At 41.1% G+C, this 24,225-nt stretch overlaps 3 protein-coding genes across 6 annotated transcripts; 1 reads left to right on the forward strand and 2 right to left on the reverse strand.

Moving 5' to 3' along the window:
- Positions 1-217: 217 nt before the first annotated feature.
- Positions 218-12,095, reverse strand: HMMR (hyaluronan mediated motility receptor). Of its 4 annotated transcripts, none has more exons than XM_064161728.1 (17): positions 11,993-12,095; positions 10,646-10,722; positions 10,381-10,461; positions 9,551-9,739; positions 9,170-9,256; positions 8,575-8,675; positions 7,407-7,481; positions 6,597-6,772; positions 5,684-5,832; positions 5,185-5,399; positions 4,488-4,637; positions 3,643-3,801; positions 2,924-3,073; positions 2,714-2,813; positions 2,376-2,552; positions 1,713-1,875; positions 218-1,046 (listed from the first exon to the last, which is right to left on the reverse strand). In XM_064161728.1, exons 1-17 carry the CDS (start codon positions 12,036-12,038, stop codon positions 1,033-1,035), a joined length of 2,109 nt encoding a protein of 702 aa, XP_064017798.1. In that variant the 5' UTR covers positions 12,039-12,095; the 3' UTR covers positions 218-1,032. The 4 variants fall into 4 exon arrangements, with proteins under 4 accessions (XP_064017798.1, XP_064017799.1, XP_064017797.1 ...); XM_064161729.1 differs by having other exon boundaries at positions 6,597-6,775; positions 10,676-10,722; positions 11,993-12,094; XM_064161727.1 differs by having other exon boundaries at positions 6,597-6,775; positions 11,993-12,094.
- Positions 12,096-12,205: 110 nt separating this feature from the next.
- NUDCD2 (NudC domain containing 2) lies at positions 12,206-17,067 on the forward strand. Its single transcript, XM_064161734.1, has 4 exons — positions 12,206-12,443; positions 13,456-13,504; positions 14,243-14,394; positions 15,657-17,067. The coding sequence occupies exons 1-4, from the start codon at positions 12,255-12,257 to the stop codon at positions 15,738-15,740; spliced, it is 474 nt and encodes a 157-aa protein (XP_064017804.1). The 5' UTR covers positions 12,206-12,254; the 3' UTR covers positions 15,741-17,067.
- Positions 17,068-17,555: 488 nt separating this feature from the next.
- Positions 17,556-23,775, reverse strand: CCNG1 (cyclin G1). Its single transcript, XM_064161733.1, has 8 exons — positions 23,675-23,775; positions 23,088-23,591; positions 22,140-22,403; positions 20,884-21,137; positions 20,245-20,323; positions 20,065-20,163; positions 19,628-19,822; positions 17,556-18,991 (listed from the first exon to the last, which is right to left on the reverse strand). The coding sequence occupies exons 3-7, from the start codon at positions 22,401-22,403 to the stop codon at positions 19,631-19,633; spliced, it is 888 nt and encodes a 295-aa protein (XP_064017803.1). The 5' UTR covers positions 23,088-23,591; positions 23,675-23,775; the 3' UTR covers positions 17,556-18,991; positions 19,628-19,630.
- Positions 23,776-24,225: the final 450 nt, after the last annotated feature.

Raw genomic sequence — 24,225 nt, forward strand, 5'->3', positions numbered from 1 at the left:
AGGGGAGGTTTAGACTGGACATTAGGTAAACCTTTACTGAGTGGTCAGGCATTAGAACAGGCTGCCCAGGGAAGCAGTGGAGTCATGATTCCTGGAGATGTTCAGGAAGGGGTGGAGGGGGTACTTTTCATGATAAGATTGAGTGATCAGGGTAGTTTTTAAAGGTCTCTTCCAACCTTAATGATTCTAGGACTTGTTTATGAAGGAAATAGATGCATTTAATTAAAAATGTTTATTGTGTTAAAATGTTCTTAATTTTAGATACAAACAAATTCATTTCACTTTGCCAAAACTGAAGTCTCCACGGTAAATGTGTGGATAGTGAGTATCTTCCCACCCCCTTAAGACAAGTTCTGCTGCTCTCCTCCACCAAGCATTATAAGCAGCTGCTGTAATTGATCAAAGATATTAGGACAATTCAAGCCTCCAGGGAGCACAGCATTTTTAAATTGGACATTTCTCTTAATGCAGACAGGTAGGTAAATTTAGACAATTTGAGCTTGAGCTGAAAATCTGCTTTTGAAAAAGGCACTACACTATCCAGCCCCAGGATTTAAATTAGCATGTGCTGAATATAGATCCCATTAAGAATATAAAAACTGTACAGTCCAGTTCTCTGCCTTTGTTCTGTATTATCTAGGCCATAGCTGAAAAAGGGTCTCTTGGCAGGATTACTGCCATTGCTGTTGAAGTAACCATGAAGGGCAAAATTAATTTAACTTAAAATCAGATTTCATCTTACCCTCGTTCTCCTGGACTTACCTCTTCTAAACTTCAGTTGCTCTGTCAAAAACAAACTAGGCAGCTTCAGCATAAAAAAGGTGAAAACCTGCATAATTCTGGCAGTTGAGTGCAAGAGTTAGCAGGAATCTAGGACATATATAGAAGCTATGGCTTCTCACTAAGTGTAGAACCAAGCAGAGTTTTCCCTAAAAACAAACCATTATGGACCATTTCTCTACTATTCCTACTAAACTGTACTATATACAGCATCCAAGTTCCCCATGGAGCCTGTTCAAGTCTTGTGTACATCTATTGGCGATTACCTGTAATGGAAAAATATTAACAAGATTGGTTTCTTTTACTCTTGCTCCCATCACATGGAGTAAGTGTTAGCCTGATAGGGGGAGGAAGGCACTACAGTCCACAGAACAGGCAAATCAGGATTTTAGACCTAAACATGCTGTAAAATGAAGGTCTAGTTGAGGTCTACTCCCTCCCTCCTCTCTCCAATGCTGCTTCCCCTATGGTCATCATCTTTCCACATTCATGTGTACACCTTTTGCATCTCACCTCTACACTCAGAGCAGCTGAATGTCCTGCCTGGTAGCAGTTAAAGAACAAGGGCTCACATCTGAGCCACTTTCCCCTCTACTACCTACGTCTTGTAGACAACACACAGTAGCAAAGTTCCTGTCTTGCAGGATCACCCAAAGCAGTGGATTCTTAGCAACTCCTTCCCCGTGCAAGCAATTCCTGTTCTTGAACCTGACATCCCAACCTGCTCCAGTCAGGTGATAAGGAACTGGGCTGCAAAGTACAGCCCTAACAGTATACTAGAATTGGCCCACTGAGGCAAGAGCTGCCGTGTAATCACAGGAGATGATGTTCTCCTTCCCTCCCCAAATGCTGCAGACCATGCAAGCCTGCCATACCTTCTTTTGGCATGTGAAGAGGTAGATGGACAAGGTTACACCAGTGTGTAAGCTCACCTTCTTTAAAAGGAGTTTTTGGAGGAATGTTTTCTTTGCGATCATGCTGGAAAGCTTTGGAAGGATGAAAACGTCTGATGCCCTGAATTGCAGATAATTGCTCCTGAAGATCTCTGGTGGTTTGCTTTTCTTTTGCTAGCAATGTACGCAGTTTTGAGACATCCTAAAGAAAACATTATACTTGGAAGTTAAAGACTAAAAGCAGGAGAAAAGCTTTGTGATTTATTGAAGCACTGACTAATGCATAAAGGTAAGACACAAATACTGGTAGCTTTAAAAAGTAAACCAAGCTCAAGCAGAGATGTAGAGAAGCCAGTACCATTATAGTGTTGCTTTATAACACCACTAAGGAGTATGGTAGCCTGCAACTTGCAGGTGCTGCTTTCAGCAGATAGTTCACTAAGTGTAGACACTCCAAAAGATGTAAGAAAAGCCAGGCAAGCTAAGAGTAGGGGTAGCTATTTGCACTGATGATCCCCCCCATAGATCACATACTCAGTTAAAATTAAAACAGATTCTCTTTGTTTCTGGTTTAATGTAACCTAGTTTTTTGAGGGTATTTCAGAAGCACAGAAGGCAAGCAGCTTGCAGGATTAGTCTGCTAGTATTCAGAGCAGAGAAATCAAGCAAACGAATGACTTGGAAATCTAACTTCTCACAAACCTCCTTCAGGTGAGTATTCTCTTCCTTCAGTTTCATAACATGCTTGATTTTTTGCTTCTGGTTCTGGTGGCCAAGTAGTTTAGCATATGCATCACTTAGTTTATTCAGTTCTTCTTGGGCTGCACCATGCTCATTTAAGAGAGCATTTTTCTCTGCTTCAAATGCATCTAGTTGTTGCTGAAATACATATAGAATCTTTTAGAACTCTTTAAGCAGTTCTTTACTGGAACCTACAAAGAAGGGCTGATGTGGGAAGGGGAACAACTAGTTCAAAGGCCATTAACTTTAGAAACAGTCAATCACCAGCAGATACTATAAACAAGTACTTTGTAACACACCTGAAAAGGCTTAGTTTTGTTATGCAAGTCCTCATACAGATTACGCCAGGTCTTTATCTCTTCTTTTAAGCTAGAGCTCACATCTTCATTTATGTTTTTCCTTTAAAAAAGCAAGCAAGAAGTAGTTTCCTTATAATTGATTGTTAACACTTCTTCAAGCTAAAAACTTTCACATGCTATAATATGTGGGTTTAATTTGAGGAAAATCACCTCGAGCTTTCCACTTCAAGTTTTCTTTTCAGATCTTCAGTTTCTGCTTTCAGTTTTTCCTGAAGTTCAGTCATTTGTGCAAGACAAGACTCTTTTCTCTCCACTTCTGCTTCTTTTAGTGCAAGCTTTGTCTGGACTTCCAAAACCATCCTGAGGAAATACCATCCACCCTTAAAGAACTCTTTACTTTTTACACTACTTCAAATCCAAACCCAAAAGTAACTGATTGAAAAGCTGCTAGAAGTAATGAAAAACGTTTGAATGTACAGTGCTAAAAGAAAAGAAGATGACAGAAAGCAGCCAAGTTCAAGAGGTACAATATTTTAGCTTCTATCAGGAAGCAAGCAGCAGTTTTGATGTAAGGAAAAAACATGTTTTGTATTCAGGGCAAAGGGTGAGCTCTGCATTAAGTGTTTGTCCCTGTGGATTCTATTTGTGGAGCAGTTACTGTGGTAGTTCTGATAAAGGCAACAGTTGTAAGGTATTTCAGTGAAGTATTTTTGTTGCCCTGTTTGTTCTACATGAAGGAACTGTTAAGTTTTCTAATGCATTTAAACTGAATGAATTTTCTACCAATATTTTTAACTCTGCACTGGGAAAAGGTAAAAAAGCTTAAGCTAACCCGAAATACTGCTTTTATCTGGACAAGTACCACATTAAGTTCTAGTTAAGAAGGCAGTCCTTAGCTGCCATTCTTTAGCTTAAGGAAAATTTAATACCTTGCACATTCCTCTTTTGCTTTATTTTTAGTGTTTTCTGCTTCCTGAAGCTGCTGTAGGTTATCTTGGCCTTTATTTTTTAGGTTGGTAACTTCTTCTTTCAGAGAGGTGTTCTCCAGTTTAAGATGGCTTATTTCTTCAGCTACTGTCTTCTTGTAACTGGTATTACATAGATAAGGAAAAAAAATTGTCAATCTTGTTACTTCAGGCAAAATACAAGTTGACATGTTCAAACTTTACAACAAGAATGCAGACTCTTGTAAAGCAGGTTCTGGCACTGATAAATCCAGAGCTAAAAGCATCCCCGTTTCCATAAAGCCATAAGCAGTAACTCTAGAACAAATAATTCCCCAATTCAGCAACTATTTTAAAACATCAGAAACTGCTTAAACATCAGAAATCTACTTTCTAAAGTTTGTGTTGACAAATAATCCCACAATGTGAAAACTGGGAGGAAAGATCTGCAAGAACTACAGAAAAACAAACTCATTGCAGTGCAAGTTTTAAGCCTAAATAAAAAGCCTTATTGCAAGAGATTTTAGAGTAAAGGAGAACACCATTACTAGTTACAGCTCTCAGAATGAAGAGCACTTGAGTGTTGGTTACACTTTGGAAGAAGAAACACCCAGTTTCCTAAACTGGATGCAGAGTGTGTCATTACACTTAACTGGCACTTAGAAGAAATTAATTTCTTAATGCTATCACATACCCTATGACAAAATGCTCTGCTTCAGTACCGTAACAGTGCATTTGAGTGTTGGTAAGTACTAAGACACGTGAATAAACAGCACATTTTCTTGACATCTAGATAATCCTCAACCTAGATCTTAATGAAACTTAAATACCTTTCAAACTCAGCAACAGTCTGCCCAAGTTTACACAACATATTGCTATGCTCTTCTTGGATCTGCAAGACAACATTGCTGTGTGTTTTGTTGATTTGCTCCAACTCCTTGCTATGTGTTTTGTTGATTTGCTCCAACTCCTCATTCTTCCTGAAATAAAAAAATATCATTCCACTGGAGATAAGTATGTCTGAACACATAGCAAAATGCTGCTACCAGTTACAGAACTGCTGCAATAAGCTAATTGTGACAAACTACTGGGTTCTCCTGTATGAAGACACAATCCTAATAGGATATTTAACAAAGCAATTCCCCCTGCTCTTATTTTCCAGGATAGCTCTAGAACAGATTAAGCATTCAATAGTAAATTTTAAACACATGAAAGGAAGAAACAAATTGCTTGGAAAAACGTTCCTGGTCACTGCCCTCTCCAGGGCAGAAACAAGAAATACACATAGCTTACCCTTCACAGCAATAGCATATTACTATAGTACTGGTATTTCAAGCAAGTATCTACATGCTAATTAAATAGTTTTAAATTCAGAATATAAACCAGATTGCTGTGATCTAATGACTATCAACAATCAGCATGAAATAAGTTTAGATAAGTAAGCTGAACTAGGCTCAACAGCTTTGTTCATATTTCTGATGTAGTGGTTTTTGTTTCAGAGCTTTAGAATCAGTTTATTTTGCAAACCTTTTTAACTTCTCATCCATCTGTGCAAGTTCAAGAGCTTGAGACTGGATTTCTTGTTCCAGCTGCTTCACAAACTTTTCAGCTTTCTTCTCCTTAAGATGTAGTTTATTGATCTCATTCATTGTGTCATTCAGCTCTTCTTCAAGAAGACGTCTCTCACTTGTTACCTCATCTTGAAACTCTTGTAACTTCTGCTGCATTAACACAGATGACTCCTGCACGTCAGGAGTACATATTTGAAAACTATTAGTATTTTTCTACATATTAAGTATAATTAGCAGTGTTCAGGCTTTAATAAAGCACAAGAATAAGGTCAAATATAGGAGAAGGACTAAAACACCCATCATATAAGCTACAGTTCTTAGAGCTATTTGATCCACACCAGCACCCACTTGTACATTCCACAGATTAGACCGTTATTAATACAGGTATTTTATGATCAAAATCAGAACCTTTTGTGTCAGTCTTATTTCTAGACTCATTTACAGTCTGTATTTACCTTCTCTTGCTGCAGTTGAGAAATAACGTTGTCATGTTTCAAAAGCAGGTCTTGGTGTTGTTGTTCTTTTATGTCAATTACTTTTTTCAGGTCTTCCATTTCGGTATTCATCCTCTGAAATTTTCCTCTGATCTCAGACAACTCTTTCTCTGCACAGAGGAATTGTCAATACAACACAAACTGCCTTCAGAGAACTACAACATCTGTTCTTCATAACAATTCCATTCTATCTTTAAAGTTAGTTAGGCAAGGCAAAAAAAACCCCCAAAACTCAAAACAAGCAACCCACAAGTCAACAACCAAACCCGAATCACATTTTTGATTTCTTGGTGAACTACTCAAGATTGGCTAAAAGTACACCTCTTTAATTTTAACAGCAGGAATCTTTGGAGTAGTTTAATCAGAAAAGCACAATAGCTGGGGAAAAAAGCACCTAATCATTTCCTTGAATCTGCTTCCACACAATACCAGTACATACAGGCCAAGTGGTACACAGAGAAGTGAGTACCAGTCTTAAGCTGTAGAGTTGCTGGTTTTGATGATGGAGGAGGAAAGAGGTGAAGGTTCCTAGATACACTCCCATTACCTCAATGAAGTTGTGCACAACCTGCTAACAGGGAGTTGAGACAATGTCATTCTGCTTCTCAATGAAAAGAAAGTGTTCACCATTCCTACTATGTAAGTAATTATTATTCTGTATAGTCTACCTTAGTAACCCTCCATAGAAATACTAATTTAGACTTAACAGATTCAAAGTAGTTTCTATATTGATAGAAATATGTCTAACTGTCTCAGCTGGGGGTCAGAGACGTGATTTTTAACTTGGCACAAACCAGTCTAAACCAGCATTTTAGCACAAATCTGTTTGCTGCTTTCCCATGTACGCAGTCAACATACAAGCACTAACAATTACCTGTTTCTTGTTGAAGCATTTGACATCTTTCATTAAGTTCTTGTGTCAGTTTAAATGATTCTTCCTCTTTTGTTTTGAGGGTTTCCTTCAGGATCTTAATATCTTGGTCTTTCTGTAGCAGAGTTTTCTCCATCTGGGCAACATCTAGTTTGTATTTCTCGACTGTGTCTGCAACACTGCTGTAGGAGAAGATTCAGGTATTTGTGACCACCGTTTGTAAGCTTACACTACAGCACAAAGGAAAAAGGCTTAGGACTGTTGGTTTCCAACAGTCTCTTAATGAGTAAATTGACAAGGGTCGGGGTAGTGCTTGCAGTTCCGATCAGTTACAAAGACTGGATTAGTAATTTTTTTAATTGACTGCTGCTCATGCACACAAAATTCATCACAAGTCTTAAATGCAAATCAGACTATTGTAAAGTTCACCGGAAGTCATGTTTGAGAGGGACTTTGTCCACAGTACACAGTTTTACAAGCATAGGCTAAAAGATATGACTGCCAGTATCTGAGAGGAAAAGGCTTTAGCGTACTTTATGTACAAGTAACTCAGGCTAAAATCATGATTTCAGGACCCTGATACCATTTTTTTCCATATTACTGCTTAGCCCAGAAGTGCACATTTAGAAAGACAATTAAAATAATATCCTACAACTCTTTAACCTTGTGTTTAAAACAAAAAGTCATCTGTTTATCCCCCCTCTATTTTAATACTGTTAAACAGTTTTTACTGAGATGCTACTTCACCAAGCATAGAAGTGTTTTACTGCCCTTTAATTTACCCAGTGCAACTCAAGAACAATTTGTTATTACCTGAGCTCTGTGATATATTCCAAAAGTTTTTCAGTGTCAGATTTTTCCTCGACTTTTTCTCTCTCAGTAGCAGACCTAAAAACAGTAAATAAATTCAGAACTACTTGCAAGCTATGTTTGCTGGTAAAGCAAATAGAAAATAACCCAAATACTGAATTACAACTTAGTGCTAAAAAAATACTTTTCATAATCCATAATGGCTGACAAACTGCTATTGGTTCTAAGACTTGATTCTATCCTGTTTTGATACTCGTTCCATTTGAAGTGAAGATGCTCAGCCATATTTTACCACAAGCAAGGATGCTCAGACAGCTGCATTGGCTAGATATTTGTCTAGATCACTTCCTGCCTTTGTAAACTGTACTACCTGTATTATAAGCTTTGTGGTTTGTAACTGAGTATAGAAATTCTGCACGTGCATGTTAAGTAAATGCAGAAAACATAGGAAGGATGCTGCAATGCTGATCCTGAAAAATTGATGTAAATTATACATTGTAAGTTTATCCTTCTTAGGTTGCCATCTTCAGAAATAGGTTATGTTAGTGCATGTTCCTGTGAGGCAAGTGGCATTTGAGCAGAACAAAGTGTTGATTTTTAACTCTCTTTTCCTACATACAGCTACTTAATACTTTGCAATTGCACTTCTTCAGATAAAGTGGCTACTATGGAGCAACTTTAAAGGCTTTCAGTATACTTATCTGGAGAATATTTGTGTGTCTATTGAATCTGTGTCAAATGTCCGGATCTTAACTCCTGACCCAATGCTTTCTTGTTCTTGCTTAGTCATAATGTACTAGTCTGAGTGGCCAGACGCTGAAATTTTGAGTCCACATGAACTTTCTTCTCCCAAAACACACATCTTCCCTCCTCATCTCCCTAACCCAAGAAACTCCACCCCTACCAAGACAAAGGGTTGAAATAGTATTGTTTGTCTTCTGGAAAAAGGCTGGATACACTAGAGGAAGAATATGTGGCATGCTCATTTAAGAACACAGCTGTTTCTAAGACTTAATTCCATCAAATTTATTCTAGGCTACCAATACTAATTTCTGCTCTTCCTCAGTAGAGAAAGAGCCTGTATTTTCTCTATAGTAGGTGCTTACTGTAAGGTATAAGCATGTAAGCACAACTAATGTCAGCTAAGTCAAGTCTCTTCCATAATACTTACAGTTTTTCTTGTAACTGTGCTACTTTTCCTTTGGAATGCTCAAGATTCCTTTGCACTTCCTGCAGCTTCATTTCCATGTTTTCCTGTTTTGCAAGTGCAGTCTTAAAAAACCAAACAAATGACAAATATTACCAGCACAATGAGATTTAGTAATAAAAATCCATTGCCTAAGAGAGTGACAAAGTGAAAATAATTAAGGTTTAATGATAGTGCTTGCCACTATGCTAAAAATGATTGAAAAGATCCCTCTTTAAAGATATTAACCAGTTGTTTAAATAACCACCACCATCCAGAAAACCACAAACATGTGTAAGAGCTTCAAACTATAACTAGGACCAGTGGTTTTCTAAGAAATTATTAGTCTAACCAACAGACTGATATGGTAACAGAATTATTTCTACGCTTCCTTACCCAAACTTTGATTTACCCTGCTTATAAACAGCAAAATCAAGAACACTTGCTGTTTTCCTTTCTCTGTTTCCACTCTACAGAAAGAAAAACTATAGTGCTGAGGATAAAAACACAAGATCCACAGTTCTGTGGTAAATTCTTCATTGTGTGGTCCTGAACATCTCAGAAGTGCAAATGTTCATACCTTTTCCTTAGCATCTCTCTTGTTTCTCAGCTTCATTAATTCCATGCACAAGCTGCTCATTTTCTTCTGCACACCATCTTCGGATAGCTTAGTAGAGAGGAATGTAAAATTGCTAAGCATAACTCCTGTGTATGAATTGCTTCTCATACAGTCCTTTAAATCGTCTTGTCCCCTGTCCCTCCCCTGATCTCTACCTCCCCTTGAGATGGACCTTAGCAGGCCCCACTCTGTCTTTAGACAGACGCATACAAGGTCCCAACCCAGACATGTTCTATTCCTGTGCCAGTGGAGGGGCACAAGGAATATGACAACTTGTGCAAATTAGCAACTCAAGCTTCCCTTTGCCCAGGGAGTTTAACAACAGCTAATTTGTCTGGATACCTTTGACTTCAGAACTTCATTGGTTCTCGTTAATTCCAGAAGCTGTTTTTTCAGGCATGCAACATTTGCCAAAAGAGATGTTTTCTCTTGAACTGCAGCACTCAGCTTGGCTTCAATCTTAACAAAATCCTCATCCAGAGCAGTAAGTTTTTTATCCTGCTCTCCACGCTCCCTCAGTAGTGCACGAATCTAGGGCAGAAGTATTTTCTTTATTGTCAACCATTATTCTTCTTAAATAACACCATTAATTTATGCCTTTGGTTTTTCCAAACTATTAACTTTTATTCATATATATATATATATTTACCTGTCCTTCATGGAAAACTATGTAACAGAAACACTACAATTCTCTATTATTACACAACACAGATCTGCAGTCCTGGCATTTCTTCTGACTTATTTTATGCTACAGAGTCAGTGCAAAAAGTTGGAATAGTCTTAGCTTTAGCTTGCAACAGAAGCTAACTCTCTTCTGTGGTTGTAGAACAGAAAGAATGTGACATGTGAGACAGAAGGCACATTAGTGTGCAGTTGCCTCTAAAATTAATCTTGATTACTAAGCAAAACCCTCAAACAGTTTAGTAAACCAGAACCTTTTTGGGGTAGAGGGTATAGGACCTAGTTATCTTTTTAATCTTATCATTCAATAGGAACTACTGTAACTCTATTAACAAACAAAATGCTTTCTGTGCACTATAACACCTCATAGGCACTGCTCTGCAAAGAGCTGCTGCAGACTACTTGTATGCTGCATTATGCTAATAATAATTTTACCAACTTGAAATTTTTATCTTGGTGAGCACAGGACTGTGCTCACAATGTATTCATACCTCCTTCTCCAGTGCCTTCTGTTTCTTTTTCTCTTTCATAAGCAAAAGATCTTTTGTAGACTTCCGGATCCCATTAGCTGGCTTTTGAAAAGAGGTGTATTAGAAATATTTAAGCTGATCTCTAGCTACATACCGGTGCAACAACAGTGAATGCCTTTATATAGGCATTGCTATTAAAGACACAGAAAACCCAAAATACACACCCACATGATTTAAACAGAGCAGTTTAGCTAGAATTGAAAACAGTGTCACAGAAGAGTCTTACTGTTAACCCGACGGATGCACATCTCCTTACAGTTCCAGGAGTAGTTACACTCTTATCATTGTTCATATTTGGCTCACCTGCAGAAGAATGCAGAAAGTAATGGTGAAGGGAGAGTGTGCATGGAAACACACAGCAAAGGAAATGTAACCAAACTGGACAAGTTTAACTGATTTTTCATATAAAAGACAAAATGCCACATGAGCACAGGACTACCTACTTCACAGCCCAATGCTAGCTGTTGTCTTGCTGCACTCAGGCAATCCAATATCAGCCACATCAGCACTTGGTAAATTCTAGAGAAAGACTGACAGATGACTGCCAGCTTTGGGAATGCAGCTTCTGTCAAGTTCCTCCCCACTATCCAGATCCCTGATGCCAGTTTTCAACTGATAAGGCTTTTTTTAACTTGAATGACTTGAAGCTGGTGACACACAGACCTTAAAAAAAAAGAAAGAAAAACCCCAAACCCACAATAACATCAGTTCAGTTCTCCTACTCCCCCCTATAAATGTAGTGGAGGAAAGGTCCGGTTTACAACACCGTTAATGAAGTTTAAAACTGATTTACATATACAATACTGCAAGGCATCTTATTAGTGATAGGAGTGTATTAACTCCCATCAAGAAAAAAAACCCACAAATGTTTTTGAGGATATGAATGCTAAGTGGTGAAAAAGCCAGTCTGAAGTGAGAAAGGATAAAAACCAAACTACTTTTAAAGCATCTTCTTCCAGTTTAGAAAATATTACTTATATGTTCTTCCAAATAACGAGGTTAATTACATTTTTTTTTTTCCCTACAAAACGGAACCATTTTAAGGGAAACAGCAATCAGAAACCAGAAGACTATAAATGCTTCATACAATTATCATTACAGCCAGGTGCTGTGAAGTGCAGTACATGCGTAGCTACTTGTGTATGTTTTCTGGAAGTGAGGGTAACTTCCCTTAACGTTAGAACAGGTGACGGCAGCAGCATGCAGCTAGAGCCAGAAAGGCGTGAGAAACTGTCACGCCAACAACAGCTCTCGGTAGCCAAGCTTCAGTTGTGACTAGCTCCATACCTTTCTCGTGCAGTTTTGCAATACGATATCAGAAATTAGATCATCAGTGCTTCGCTTGCTACGCATATGTATATATATATATATATATATATATGCTTAATGGTATATTCAGCAACAGTTTAACTCTCTGCTAAGAGACCCTTCTGATGGCTTAGGCAAGAGACCCTCAAACACCGCATCACGCGACCCCCCTCAGAACGGGCCGCAGGCACGCCAGGGTAGCCGCAAGCCGATCCCCTCTCCCCTCGCACCGCAAAGAAGGGCTGTAGCTGCCCTGCGTACGTACCGGAGCTGCGGTCGAAGCGGCTGAGCGGGGCGCTGCAGGAGGCCATGGCAGCGAACACGCACCGCGGCCGCCCGGGCGTTCAAAGCCTCCAACGGCCGCCACTGCGGGGCCCTGCAGCCAATCGCCTTTCCCCGTTCGAGCTCGCTCAGCCAATCAGTGTCCTGCGTGGCGCCGCCCGTGCGCGGTGCCGGGGTGACTGGCGTGCCCGAGCGGGGCTTTCACGTCCGGGGCTAGTGGGGCGGAGCTGGGGTCGCTGTTTCCCATGTCGGCTCCTTTCGAGGAGCGCAGCGGGGTGGTTCCCTGCGAGACGCCCTGGGGCCGCTGGTACCAGACTCTGGAGGAGGTTTTCATCGAAGTCTTGGTGCCGCCGGGCACCCGAGCTAAGGACGTCAGCTGCAGCCTGCAGAGTCGGCACATCGCGCTCTCTGTGCGGGGCCAAGAGGTGCTGCAGGTACCGGCGGGGCGGGGGTGCGGGAGCTGAGAGCGACGGAGGGCGCCGCATTCTGAGAGAAGGGACCGGAGGGGTGGCGAGTCGCGCCTGGTGTTGTTTAGGGAAGAGGACAGAGGGCAAGCAGCTACGCGCGCCCGGTGCTGTAAAGAAGGGGTCGGAGAGCAAGCTGTCGCGTCCGGTGCTGTGAGAGAAGGGGATGGAGAACAAGCTGTCGCGTTCGGTGTTCTGAGAGAAGGGGATGGAGAACCAGTTGTCGCGTTCGGTGTTCTGAGGGAAGGGGATGGCGAGCAAGCCGTCGCGCCCGGTGCTGTGAGGGAGGGCTGGGCAGGCCCGGTCTGGGTGAGCCGTCAGCCGCGCCCGGCGCACAAGGCCTCTGGGCGCCGGTGGCTGCCGGGAGTGCCGCTGCCTCCTCAGGGGTCTTAAACACCTCCCAGCCGCGTTGCCTTTTTGTTTCTTTCTTCGCTATCTACAGAGTGGAATTTGCTAGAAACAGTTCTGTCGAGCTGCACGGGCTTTTGAAGATAATAAGACAAAGAACAAATTCACGTGGATGCAGAGTCATCTTTTTGTCGTGGTTTGGGCAGTGTTCGAGTGTGCAGCATCACTCATTGCTGAAAGGCCAAAGGTCCCAGTTGAAAAGCAGAGTTACCACGTTGGTAACAAGCAGCTCTTTGTGGCATAGGGTGGATAGCTGTATGTTACCTTTGGCAGAAACATCGACGTTTTTGTGACAAGTCTAGTAAAAACGGCATTACCCTCTGAGAAAGACAGGCCCTTTCAAAGAACTGATACTGAAACAGTCACAGGTATCTTTACCTATTAAATGTTTCACTAAAAAAAAAATCTAAGTTGTATAACAGAAAGTAATTCTTAGCCTGTGTGCACACCAATATTTATAGGGCCAGACCAGCCTATTCATTCTCAGTAGGTAAGCTGGCAGTAAAACTTGTTTCAATCTGAAATGGGCACTCAGGATTTTTTCCTGTCATGATGTTGTACATGTCTTTTGCAGGGTAAACTTTTTGACTCTACAGTAACTGATGAAGGAACATGGACATTAGGTAATAATCTACAATTGAAATGCTATTGTGAGGGCAATGGAACTTCTCAAAATATGCCACAGAAGAGCTTACCTCCCCCCCCCCTGCCCTTTTTAAATGGGAAAGATTATTTTCTGCACGTAGCTGTGTGTAAAAGACAATATGGTTGTCAGACTAAAGAACTGAGGTATTGTGTAAGTCCCAGATATTAAAGTTAATGAGAAAAATGCTATGTCTTGTAGGGGAGTACTGGATAATTTGTCAAGGTCCCTTCCAATCCGTAACATTCTCACTCTGTGTGTGTGTAATATAGTGCCTACAGTCATGCCATCTGTTTAAAATAAGTTGAATATTTCTCCAGTGTGTTGCTAATATTTAGTTCTGGCTTTTATTGGTAAGAACTCACAGTACAGCCAGAGCCCTATATATTAATAGATTAAATAAATCTTTTCTTTGTTATGAACCTCTCTGAAAGGATATCTTATCTTTACAATACCTAAAAAAAAGCATTAGCATTTTGCAGGCCAGAAAGGGGAGAGATGGCTGTATAGGCTTTCTTTACTTCAGCCTTTCTGTTTCGTGTTAGTGTTTGTTTATTTGTCAATAAACCTGTTGTCATTGATATGAAGAATTTAAGTTCCTTGACCAAAGAAAGAAAATCTTGTTCTTGTTAACTGTGAATTCAGCAGAACAACAGAATTGACTAACACATAGGACTGAGTTTAATGGTTGTTTTATGTGTCTGTTTTCACTCAACAGAGGACAGGAAGCTGATACGAGTTGTTCTAATGAAGACAAATAGAGATGCTGGAAATTGTTGGACTTCTCTATTAGAAAATGAATATGCTGCTGATCCTTGGGTACAGGACCAGATGCAGAGGAAACTTACACTGGAGCGATTCCAAAGAGAGGCAAGTTAAAGGACCATAATTACTCCTTGTGTTTTGTGTTTGCAGAGTTTTCAGGGACATAACTCCTGAGGAGAATCGTTCTGCTGTCTAGTGCCATGGAAATGTGTACTGTAGTTCAGTATACATAGAAGGATTAATAGGCTTTATCGGTGCACTTCCAAGAGGTCATTCTGTTCATTGTGTGAAGGCTTTGTGAAAAGTTGAGTTTGTGTGGGTGTATTGCTGGTTTAGGATTCATTGTATAATACCAACAAGTTCTAAGTTAGGCTACACACTGATTCCGTTATTATCTAGAATTACGATGTAGGAATGTTTATAACAAACTTCTCACACCAAGCTTCGGTACCTGAAAGGGGCCTACAAGCAAGCTGGGGGGAGACATTTTACAGAGGCTTGTGACAGGAGATAGTGAATGGACTGAAGCTTGAGGAGAGTAGGTTTAGACTGGATATTAGAAAGAAACTCCTTATAAGGATGGTGAGACACTGGAACGCGTTGCTCAGGGAGGTTATGCCCTCTTCCTGGAGGTGTTCGTGGCCAGGTAGGATAAGGCTTTGAGCAACCTGGTTTAGTGGAAGGTGTTCCTGCCCATGGCAGTGGGAGTGGAACTAGTTGATCTTTAAGGTCCCTTCCAACCCAAACCATTCTATGATCCTATTAAATATGTTTGTTTGTAATATTAGATGATGTAGAATAGTTCTCTGGGAAATATTTTCCTTGCCTTTTTATTGAAACTGCTGAGTTTGCTTTGGTCACCATCAGTATGCAACTGTTCCTCTGTGTGTCGGCAGAGCTGTAGCATTACAGCTTCTTACTAACAGCTCAATCAGCATACTGCAGCCTGCAACAAAGAATGTTTTTATGAAAGTTGATATCCAACATGGCAAGTACTTACATTTTCAATTAGTAATTTCGGATGAAGTCAGAAGTTATTCTTAAACCTTCCATAATATTCCTTTCCTGGCACATCTCACTGCTTGCCAAGTTGAAAACAGCATTGCAAAGTCATTTCAGCAGTAGGCAACCAGACGACAATTCAAGGTTAATTTGTTGATGCATTTCCAAGAATGTCAATGCCATGACAAGTGAATAATCGTTGTATTTCCTTATTACCATGTCAGAATATTAACAGAAACAATTTTGAGGCATTTTGTTTGTTGATTTTTAGTTATTTATTACCAGTTATTGGTCTACTGATTTTTTTCTTTTAGTTATTTATTACAAGTTACTGATCTACTAATTTTTCCTTTTACCTCCATCAGAACCCTGGATTTGACTTCAGCGGGGCAGAAATTTCTGGAAACTACAGCAAAGGAGGACCAGACTTTTCTAGTCTTGAAAAGTAAACTGTTTTTATCTGGGTCCCATGAGAGGAATCACACATTACACTTAAGGACTGGAACCATGTAATTGAAGTCTTCAATGATCCCTTCAACAGATTGTGGTCAAGTAATTACTTCAGTGAAGAGAAAGATCTCTTCGGTAGAACAAAGACAAAGTGTTACCAGCTGCTTTATAAGCTGTGATAAATTTCTAATACTAAGGGACAAACCTTAGAGAAAGTTGTACACACAAATCCCCCATCTTTTATCAGAATGTTGATTTAGGGTTTGTTTTGTTTAGACATCACAGTAAACTGGTCAGTTACAAATACACCACTTATCTTTATGCAATAATACATTATTAATCATTGAAGATTAGATCTTGTAAACAAGGCAATATTTCCTCTTAACCTGCAACAGGAAGGATATTAAGATGGCTACAGCTACACTTTCCCCACGGCAACCTTCTGAGAACTCAGAAATGTCATTCTAAATGATTTAGATACAGAAACTGATGCATCTTGCTTTAAGATTTTACAATCCACTGTGCTAATACAGCACTAATGATTATTACTTGCTACCAGGTAAGCAGTACTTTAAAACTGAAGGGTAGGATCAAAATCTAGATACAGGTTAATTTTGTATGTTAATGTAATGTAGAGTTTCAATGTAATTTTTTTTTTTTTATTTAAAAAATAACATAACTACTAAAAGGAATAGGAAATCTCTAAGTGAGAAATGGTACCTTGCATCTATTCATCACTATCATATAGCACTATGTGTTGGTGATGTATCTAAGAAGCTATAGATTCTTTTTCTAGATACAGTTTTAAGGCCTCATTTTAAACTTAGCTATTGCATGATCCAATATATTGCATGTGCCAATTACATATCAGGAAATTTTCTGCTCACCGTTAAGGATGCAGCAGAGAATGTTCCAGCCACAGCATTGTACAGGATGAAAGCTGTGTCAAACACACTAACAGGAGGAAAACATGATTGTCAACTCCTGTTGAACACTAAAACCTGTAAAGAAGTCCAAAGCAGAAGTCTCAACTGGAGATAAATTGCCAGCAGCTGTCGCATCATACTGCTGAGCCTCATTTCTGAAATTGGATCACTCTTTCAGTTGGCATATGGCAAAAATAAAGCAACAGTTGAGGGAGAATGCTTTTGTTGTAATTATATCCTCCCCTTTCTCATTGTAAGAGCAAGTGTTAACGCTCCTGATGTATATATGCTTCTCCTGCTGTGTCATCTTTGCAGAATGTGAAGTAAGTCCATACGCTCCCCTTGGGCTGTAGAGAGCTTTCCTGACTATGTAAAGAAAAGTTATGTGGTATCGAATGTAGCTTTATGGCCATGAGTTTTATATTTTTGCTGTGATCCTAGTATTGAAGGTAGATGGTATAGTTAAGAAATGAGACTGTTGCAGAAGTAATTGAAGACCAGGGAAGACAGAACACTTAATGTTGCATTGAATTGTTAAAGTACTATCCAGTGAAATAGTATTTTTCATTAGAGCAGAGTGACAGGTGCCATGTTGCTCTAGTAACCTCACCTGGAGCAGCGTGTACATCTCTGGAGCCCTCAACACAGGAAGGACATGGGCCTGATAGAATAGGTACAGAGGGCCACAAAAATGATCAAGGGGCAGGAACACCTCTGCTATGAAAACAGGCTGAAGGAGCTGGGGTTGTTCAGCTGGGAGAAGGCTGGGGAGGGTCCCTTTCAACCTCAACTACTGTATGGTTTTGTAGGGACTGTGTACATGGAAGTCCCTTTGTATAGGCTTCCTAACAGGACCTTTTATAACAAGAAAGAAGTTACTCAGTCAAGCACTTTCCAATGTTTAATTAAAAGGTACATATCTTAATATGGAGGCGTAACAGTCAGAACTGCACACTGCATTTTCTCCATCTCTCCCAGCAGGCTGTTCACACCTTTGTGCAAATCAGCTGTATGCTTTTCTCAGGCCAGTGCAGAGAGCACCAGCAGACGCCAAACCCAACTGCAGGTGACAGCGTGCAACCACTCCTATGTGTTCAAGAGGAGGCTTGTTTGTCCAGTAGAGCGCTTTGGTATGAAGTCTTCTGTGAGAGGTTTAACTAGTTTGAGATGTACAAAGAATGTTTTTTTCCTCAGCTGTTAACCACAAAGGGGAAAGGGGTGGCTGACTAGCATCTAAGCCCACACTGTATTCAGAACATTCTGATCTCTCCTTCATTAAGTCAGTTTATATGACAATCAATTAACAGTGTATTCCCCCAACACCTCTATTCATCTTACATACAATAATACGTTATTATTATGCACTTGCTTGTTAGCACCAGAAGCATGGTCTCAAGCATCTGGTCTTCATCAAAAACAGTTCTATTTCACAAAGTTTACCGTTAAAAGAAATGAGAGTGGAAGCAATCTTCAGTGTTTCTTCAGATTGCTCTTACATTCAGGCCAAGAGGGGGCATTAGGCCTGCTCCTACTATAAAAATACACCTCTTCAGCATCAGCATTTAACCCTTGTAGCGTGAAACCTGGAGAAACTTGGATTTTGAGCAGGTGACTTTGCACATTCCCTCAGCCACTGTGAGGTATCACAGAGTTTTTACACTCTGAAATGATTTGTAATCTCAGTTAACTACATCTCTAACACTGAAGTTACCGATGCTGTGTTAGTGACTACCTTTTTTATAAGGCAATGAAATTAGGTTGCTCTTTCCTCCTCCTCTATCTGTTTGATGTGTTGAGTGGGTATCACATAGCCTAATTTTTAATGTCTGTGGTAGGCCAGGGACCTGCCTAGGAGGAGCATGTGGACACATGACAGTGCCCAAACAGCATGTCAGGTGAGCTGACAGGCATTTGCTGTTGTCAATATAGAGTGAGATTACTCTCTGAGACACTCTGGTACTGCACATGATGTTTTCCCTAGTATCACAGTCTTTAGAAAGTGAGCTAGTTTTTGTTAAACCTGTAATTCAGCACCTACAGGGAGTTAGGCTACACAAGCTGCTCTACAATCTAAGGTGTTAAAATTCCTTGTATCAGTAGTGTGGCACTTTAGTAAATAGTCTAACAAGACTGAAAATTGACCCAAAATATTTTTGTAATCATCATGAAAAGAAGACACTTGCTGGAAGGCTTTTTACTCTGAAATGTCACATGTTCTTTCCACAAGTTAAGTACTTAATTATTAAGATCACGTTTCAGACTGTTTCCCAGTTATGTCTGTTGACATGGTCTCAGAATGGTTCTGTCCTCATTTTATTGTAATCCTGTAAAACAACAACAAAAAAAACCCAAACAGTCAAAGGGCTTTCTACAAGAGACTAACAAAGCATCAGACTTTAACAGAGCAAAACAGCAAGATAGCTGTTAAGGGAAAATATGTAGCCTTCAGATTGAGAAATCTAGATAAGAAAGTAGTTCACAATTTCTACAGTTAAAAAAAAATCAGTAACATGAATATCTAAAGTACAGGGTTTAGACCTTACTGTATAACAGTTATACATTTAAAACTTCATGAAATACTTCCTTTTAAATAACCATTATAAGAAACTCATCCTAATATGCAAGTGTATCCTCTTAGCTGACTTTTCAGGATAGGAACAAGCCAAGTTTTTTTTCTCATCTTTTTACAGGTTTAGTTCCACATTTTAGTTTGCCTGAGGTCCCACTGTCTGTAGAATGCATTTTACTCCCACAGCATACCCAAGGATCAGTTCCTTCTCCAACATTCCTATATTAGGTTGCCACTTCTTCAGGAATGGCACTAAGCTCTGGCATGAACAGAACAAGACCTGCTACATTTATGTTACTTGTCTTTAAGAGGTTACCTATACAGAGTAAGAAACTCTGAGGTAGTTAGCAACCAATTAAATCTATCAGAAGTTTATTTTACATGGAGTTACCTATTATGAGCTGGTCTCTGGAATTGTAGGAAGGTGTGTTATCCTGTAGTAGCTATGTTTAAGCTGCCGTGCTGTACGCCCAGATACAATCCATTTCAGTTTCTGGACATTTGGTTTGGAACACTTGCTTGAGGAATATTCTGTAAGGCACTTTAACACCAGTTCCTTCCAGAGGGTCAGATCTCTGTTGTTTATCTAAATGGCAAGACAGAATGTCAGATGTGAACAACTCATGAAATTCTTACTTCATACACATACTTTCAGCTTCTTCACATAAGACAGGAAGCCACAGATCTCAAACCAAATGGAAAAAAGAAGAAAGCAACAACAAAGCCACACAGGAAACCAGTTTGCCAACAGACCTCTCCCTTCCCTACCGTGTAGGCCCTTCCACGTGTTTTTCTTTATTCCTCCCCTGAAACTGTATCTATACATACCTTGGAATGCAACTGCAGAAATTCCAATGCCTCTGTCAATTCCAGCAGCTTCTGTTCTTCTATTTCTAGTGCCAGAATAGACAGTGCCAAGACAGAAGGCTGGAGAGAAAGAATTTTTTTTTAACACTACTTTAACTTTCAATAGTCTTACTGTCTTTGAGTTTTCAAGACCTTTTTTACCTTGGCTTTAGAAAACATGATTCTGCAGTGACATGCCTTAAGCTGGGTCTCAAGTCTCTCAAAATTGAGGTATTTTCTCCTAGAATGAAAACAGATGAGTGAATATAAAATGCAAGCCTGATCAAGACAGCACCACCATGGGAATTCAAAGCAGCAGCAAAAAATGTTATTTATCTAAACAAAAGCCTCATTTGTCCTAGAAGTTCTAGGGTTACAGTCAAGCAGGTGTTTAGTTTTGGTAGTCTTAATGCCAAAAAGAAATTTTGTGTTACATGGGGAGAGCTGCCTTCTCAAAACAGGCTTACCAACAAGGAGTTTTTGTCCTTACTAGCACAAGGAATCTCTAAGTCAGATATTGAAACCTTTGCAATGTGGCAATAGCAGAGATTTATTATACTATCATTATTGAGCAAGTTTTTTGACTCAGCAAAGCTCTGTAGATCAATTTATACAAGCAGCATTTAAAATTAATATTAAACCACAGATACTCCCATTTACAACAATTACCAATGAGAGACAAAGTTTGTGGTTTTTTTAAGTAGAGAAAAGCTAATTACTTGAGTAATTTCCCTGCTTAATTTTCTGCTTAGGCTTCCTTATCATATACAGTCACAGCAAAACATGTATTAGGTATTTTACCTTTCACAGCTTAAATTCTCATGAATAAGTGAATGATACAGCTGTAGAAATTGGAAGGCTGTTGTAGCTTTAACTTTCCAGCACAGCTTCTCCAATACTATTTTCTCCATTCTCATCATATCAGAAACAGTGAACCTATATTGACTTATTCGAATTAAATCAGTGGCTAGGGGAACATTTCTCTCTTCTTCAGATGCCTTCACAGCCAGGTAGAAGCAGCTGAGTCCAACACAGCCCAAGTGTTTAGGCTGCACCTAAAGAAAAGTAAACTGTTGTTACTTTCAAAGAGGAAGTACTTTGATCAGCTGTTTCAACATGTAAGTGCCAAGCTATGTAGGCACCAAGGCATTTTAAGAAAAAAATATGGAGGGTAGGGGGTATTGTTCTGTTTTTGAAAGACCAAGAATTTATTTATCCACTTATATTCTTATTTAACTAAACAAGAAGAGTGTCATTCATTACAGATTCTGCCTCATTCATCTAAAAGGTAAAATTGTGGGACAGTATAGTTTGATTGAGGTAGAACTGGTTTATTAATGAGGCTCTATAATAACCTAATCAGGATCTTTGAGGACTTGTATATATTGGCTTATAAAAAAACCCAACAAAACATGTACATATACATGTAACTTACTAATTTTAGTCTATAAAATACAGTCATTACAGTCCCTATTTTTACTGATTATTTGGGGCTCAGGAGCCTTTCATATCATCATTTTCCATTTATCTTTCTCATTTTTAACACACATGGAAGACAAGCCTTTGTTCTTGGCTGAATAGTACAGTGGTAATCTTGTCTCATTAGACAATTAAAAACGCCACGCATCAGCATGCCACACGTGTGGTAGAATGGAGTGCTAACTAAATGTTTTATCAGACTCTAAGTGCTGAATAGCATCAAGACACAGGGCTCATGGGTAGGTTGAAACAGCAGTTAAATAAAACGTAATTTAAGGTGTTCTTGTATATATGCAACAGGTAAGACAATCTGTCTTGATCTAATCCATTACTATGGCCTGCATTTCCAAGTTTATGGGCATCCTCAAATTGAAATGGATGCCTTCTTCCTTCTCCAGAGCAAACAGCTTTTTTAACAATACTAAAATCTGAACAGGGAAAGACATTTTTTAGCTCTTGTACAATCAGAGTCTCTGGAAAGAGCTTCATCTTTAGCCATCTAAAGCCATGGTGTTCTAACTTACAATAAGAATAAAGCTGCAATGAGCAGAAGCTAATGACTGAGGGCTTATGCTTACCTTCATTTTTGACAAGAATCTATCCAAGAAATTCACAGCTAGTGAAAACGTCTCTGTGTGGAAGCCAAAGAATTGAGTTAAACTAAGGAGATCTTTCACTTCAAAATCTCGCAGCCTTGCAGTCATTCGGAGACCATTATCATGAGCAGATTCAATTAGTCTCAGGCCAGAAGCTTTTGGCTGACATCTTAACTCCTGTTCCAACAGGGCTGTCAGCTGGTACAGCAGTTGTTGAGCTTCAGTAGTTACCAGTGTTTCAATCATCTGTAAGAAGAAATAAATACAAGTCTTATCAAACAGCGAAAAGGGGGAGAAAGGTACAAAGTGGCAGCTGTCTCTAAAGCAAAGATGGAAGCTGTCTCGGTAGGTGAGCGAACTGCTCGCCTGTAAGCCTTTGGCAACTACATCATGTGTAGCATAACTGGAACGGCGGCACAGGCCTGGGCACACAGCGGCGGCATCAGCGCCCGGCCCGCGGTGCCGGTGACTAGGCAGTCACAGAGCGGACACCGGCAGCGAAACTCCCCCTGCACAGCCCCAGCTGGGCCTGACCGTCCCGCTAACCGTGCGGCAGAGGCGGCGGCACCGTAACACAAACTTCAGAGGCGAACGGCCCACTTCAGGGACTGGGTAACACATAGCTGAGCCGGGCACCCACCGAGCCCAGGGCAGCCCCAAATGAGAGGAGGCTCCCCTAGACCCGCCGCAAGCTCCCAACGCCTGGCCAGGCCCCACCGCGCCCCCGGCTCCTTCGGGGCCGCGCACGCGCCGCCTGCCCGGGACATGCCCGGGCCTGCCCTTCGCCGCCCCGGGGCTCCGCCAGCAGACGAGCGACCCAGCCTGTCCCGGCGGCGGGATGGAGGGACAGTGCCCGCTCTACTGACGGGCCAGGCACGACGCCGAGGAGCCCAAATCTGCCGCCGGTGCGTCCCGGACCCGCGCCCTTACCTTGTCCTGGGCGCTACTCTCGTCGAGAGAGCCCCGAGCAAGTGTGACCCGCAATGAGAGGCGAAGCGGTGCCCAGGGGTCACTCTAAACCGCCGCCCCGTTCTTCGGGCATCAGCAGCCGCTGAAAGAACGCCATGTAGCCCTCACTCCGCACACAGACAACCCTCCTATCCTGTCCCGCACAGTCCTTGCTGCTCTGCTCTGCTCCCCCAGCTGACGGCGGCGGAGCTGAGAGCATGACAGGCTTGCCGGCAGCCCAATCGCCGGCCGGGGATGGCTGGGCGCGTCTCGGCTCGCTGCGCCCTCTGGTGGCGGTGGGAGGTGGTGCACGAGAGCTGCGTTTCCGAGCGGGCGAGCTCCGCGCGCTGCAGCGTGCGCCTAGGGGAGCGCGGCCGCAGCTTGGCCCTGCGCTTGCTGGTCCGCGCCGTGAGAAACCCTCTCAGGAGGCTGAGGGCTGGTGGGCCCCATGTGTGCGACTGCTCCCACCTCCTGCAAGGCTGGCAGCTGAAGGAGAAAACCAACAAGTTCAACAGTGCGAGTTTTTTAGGAAGGCAACTCTCTTAGCTAGATGTTGATATGTGACTTACAACTGAGGTAACCTGATACGCGGCCCTCAGCTCTTGTTACCGTTGCGTATACTGATACTAAGGACACATGCAGACAGGAGGAAGTTCTCCGAATGTTGGAAGGATCTGAAAGAGTTCAAAGCCAAGTGAGCTTTAGGTATGTGCTGTCTTCTAGGAGGCCCAGATTTCAGTACAGTCTAGGTGATAATGAGAAAAACGTGCCTTTTTCCTCCCCTCGCCTGCCCAGTGAAATCTATCAGCCTGTCTGTTGTTCAAAAGTCTGTTTGAAAGGAAGGCTTGTTTTAGCCTTCAGACAGCATTTCTGGCACTACTTTTAGCTATCTCATGGTGTGCAACCTAACGCACGGGTCGAAGAAATCGTGCTGTGGCCTCTGGAACGGGACGCTGATGTTTCCTGCGTAGGACTCCATTTGTCCTGCAGGTGCGGTAAGCATGAGTTCTAGAATGCTCTGTGTCTTTAAAAACGGAGTGAGGCTCAGCTGCCCTTTGAGTGGTGGCAAACTGCAAACTGCCAACACCTGTTACAGGCAGTATTTTACCCTCCCCTGTAG

Source organism: Pogoniulus pusillus, chromosome 22, assembly GCF_015220805.1.
Source record: "Pogoniulus pusillus isolate bPogPus1 chromosome 22, bPogPus1.pri, whole genome shotgun sequence".
NCBI lineage: Eukaryota > Metazoa > Chordata > Aves > Piciformes > Lybiidae > Pogoniulus > Pogoniulus pusillus.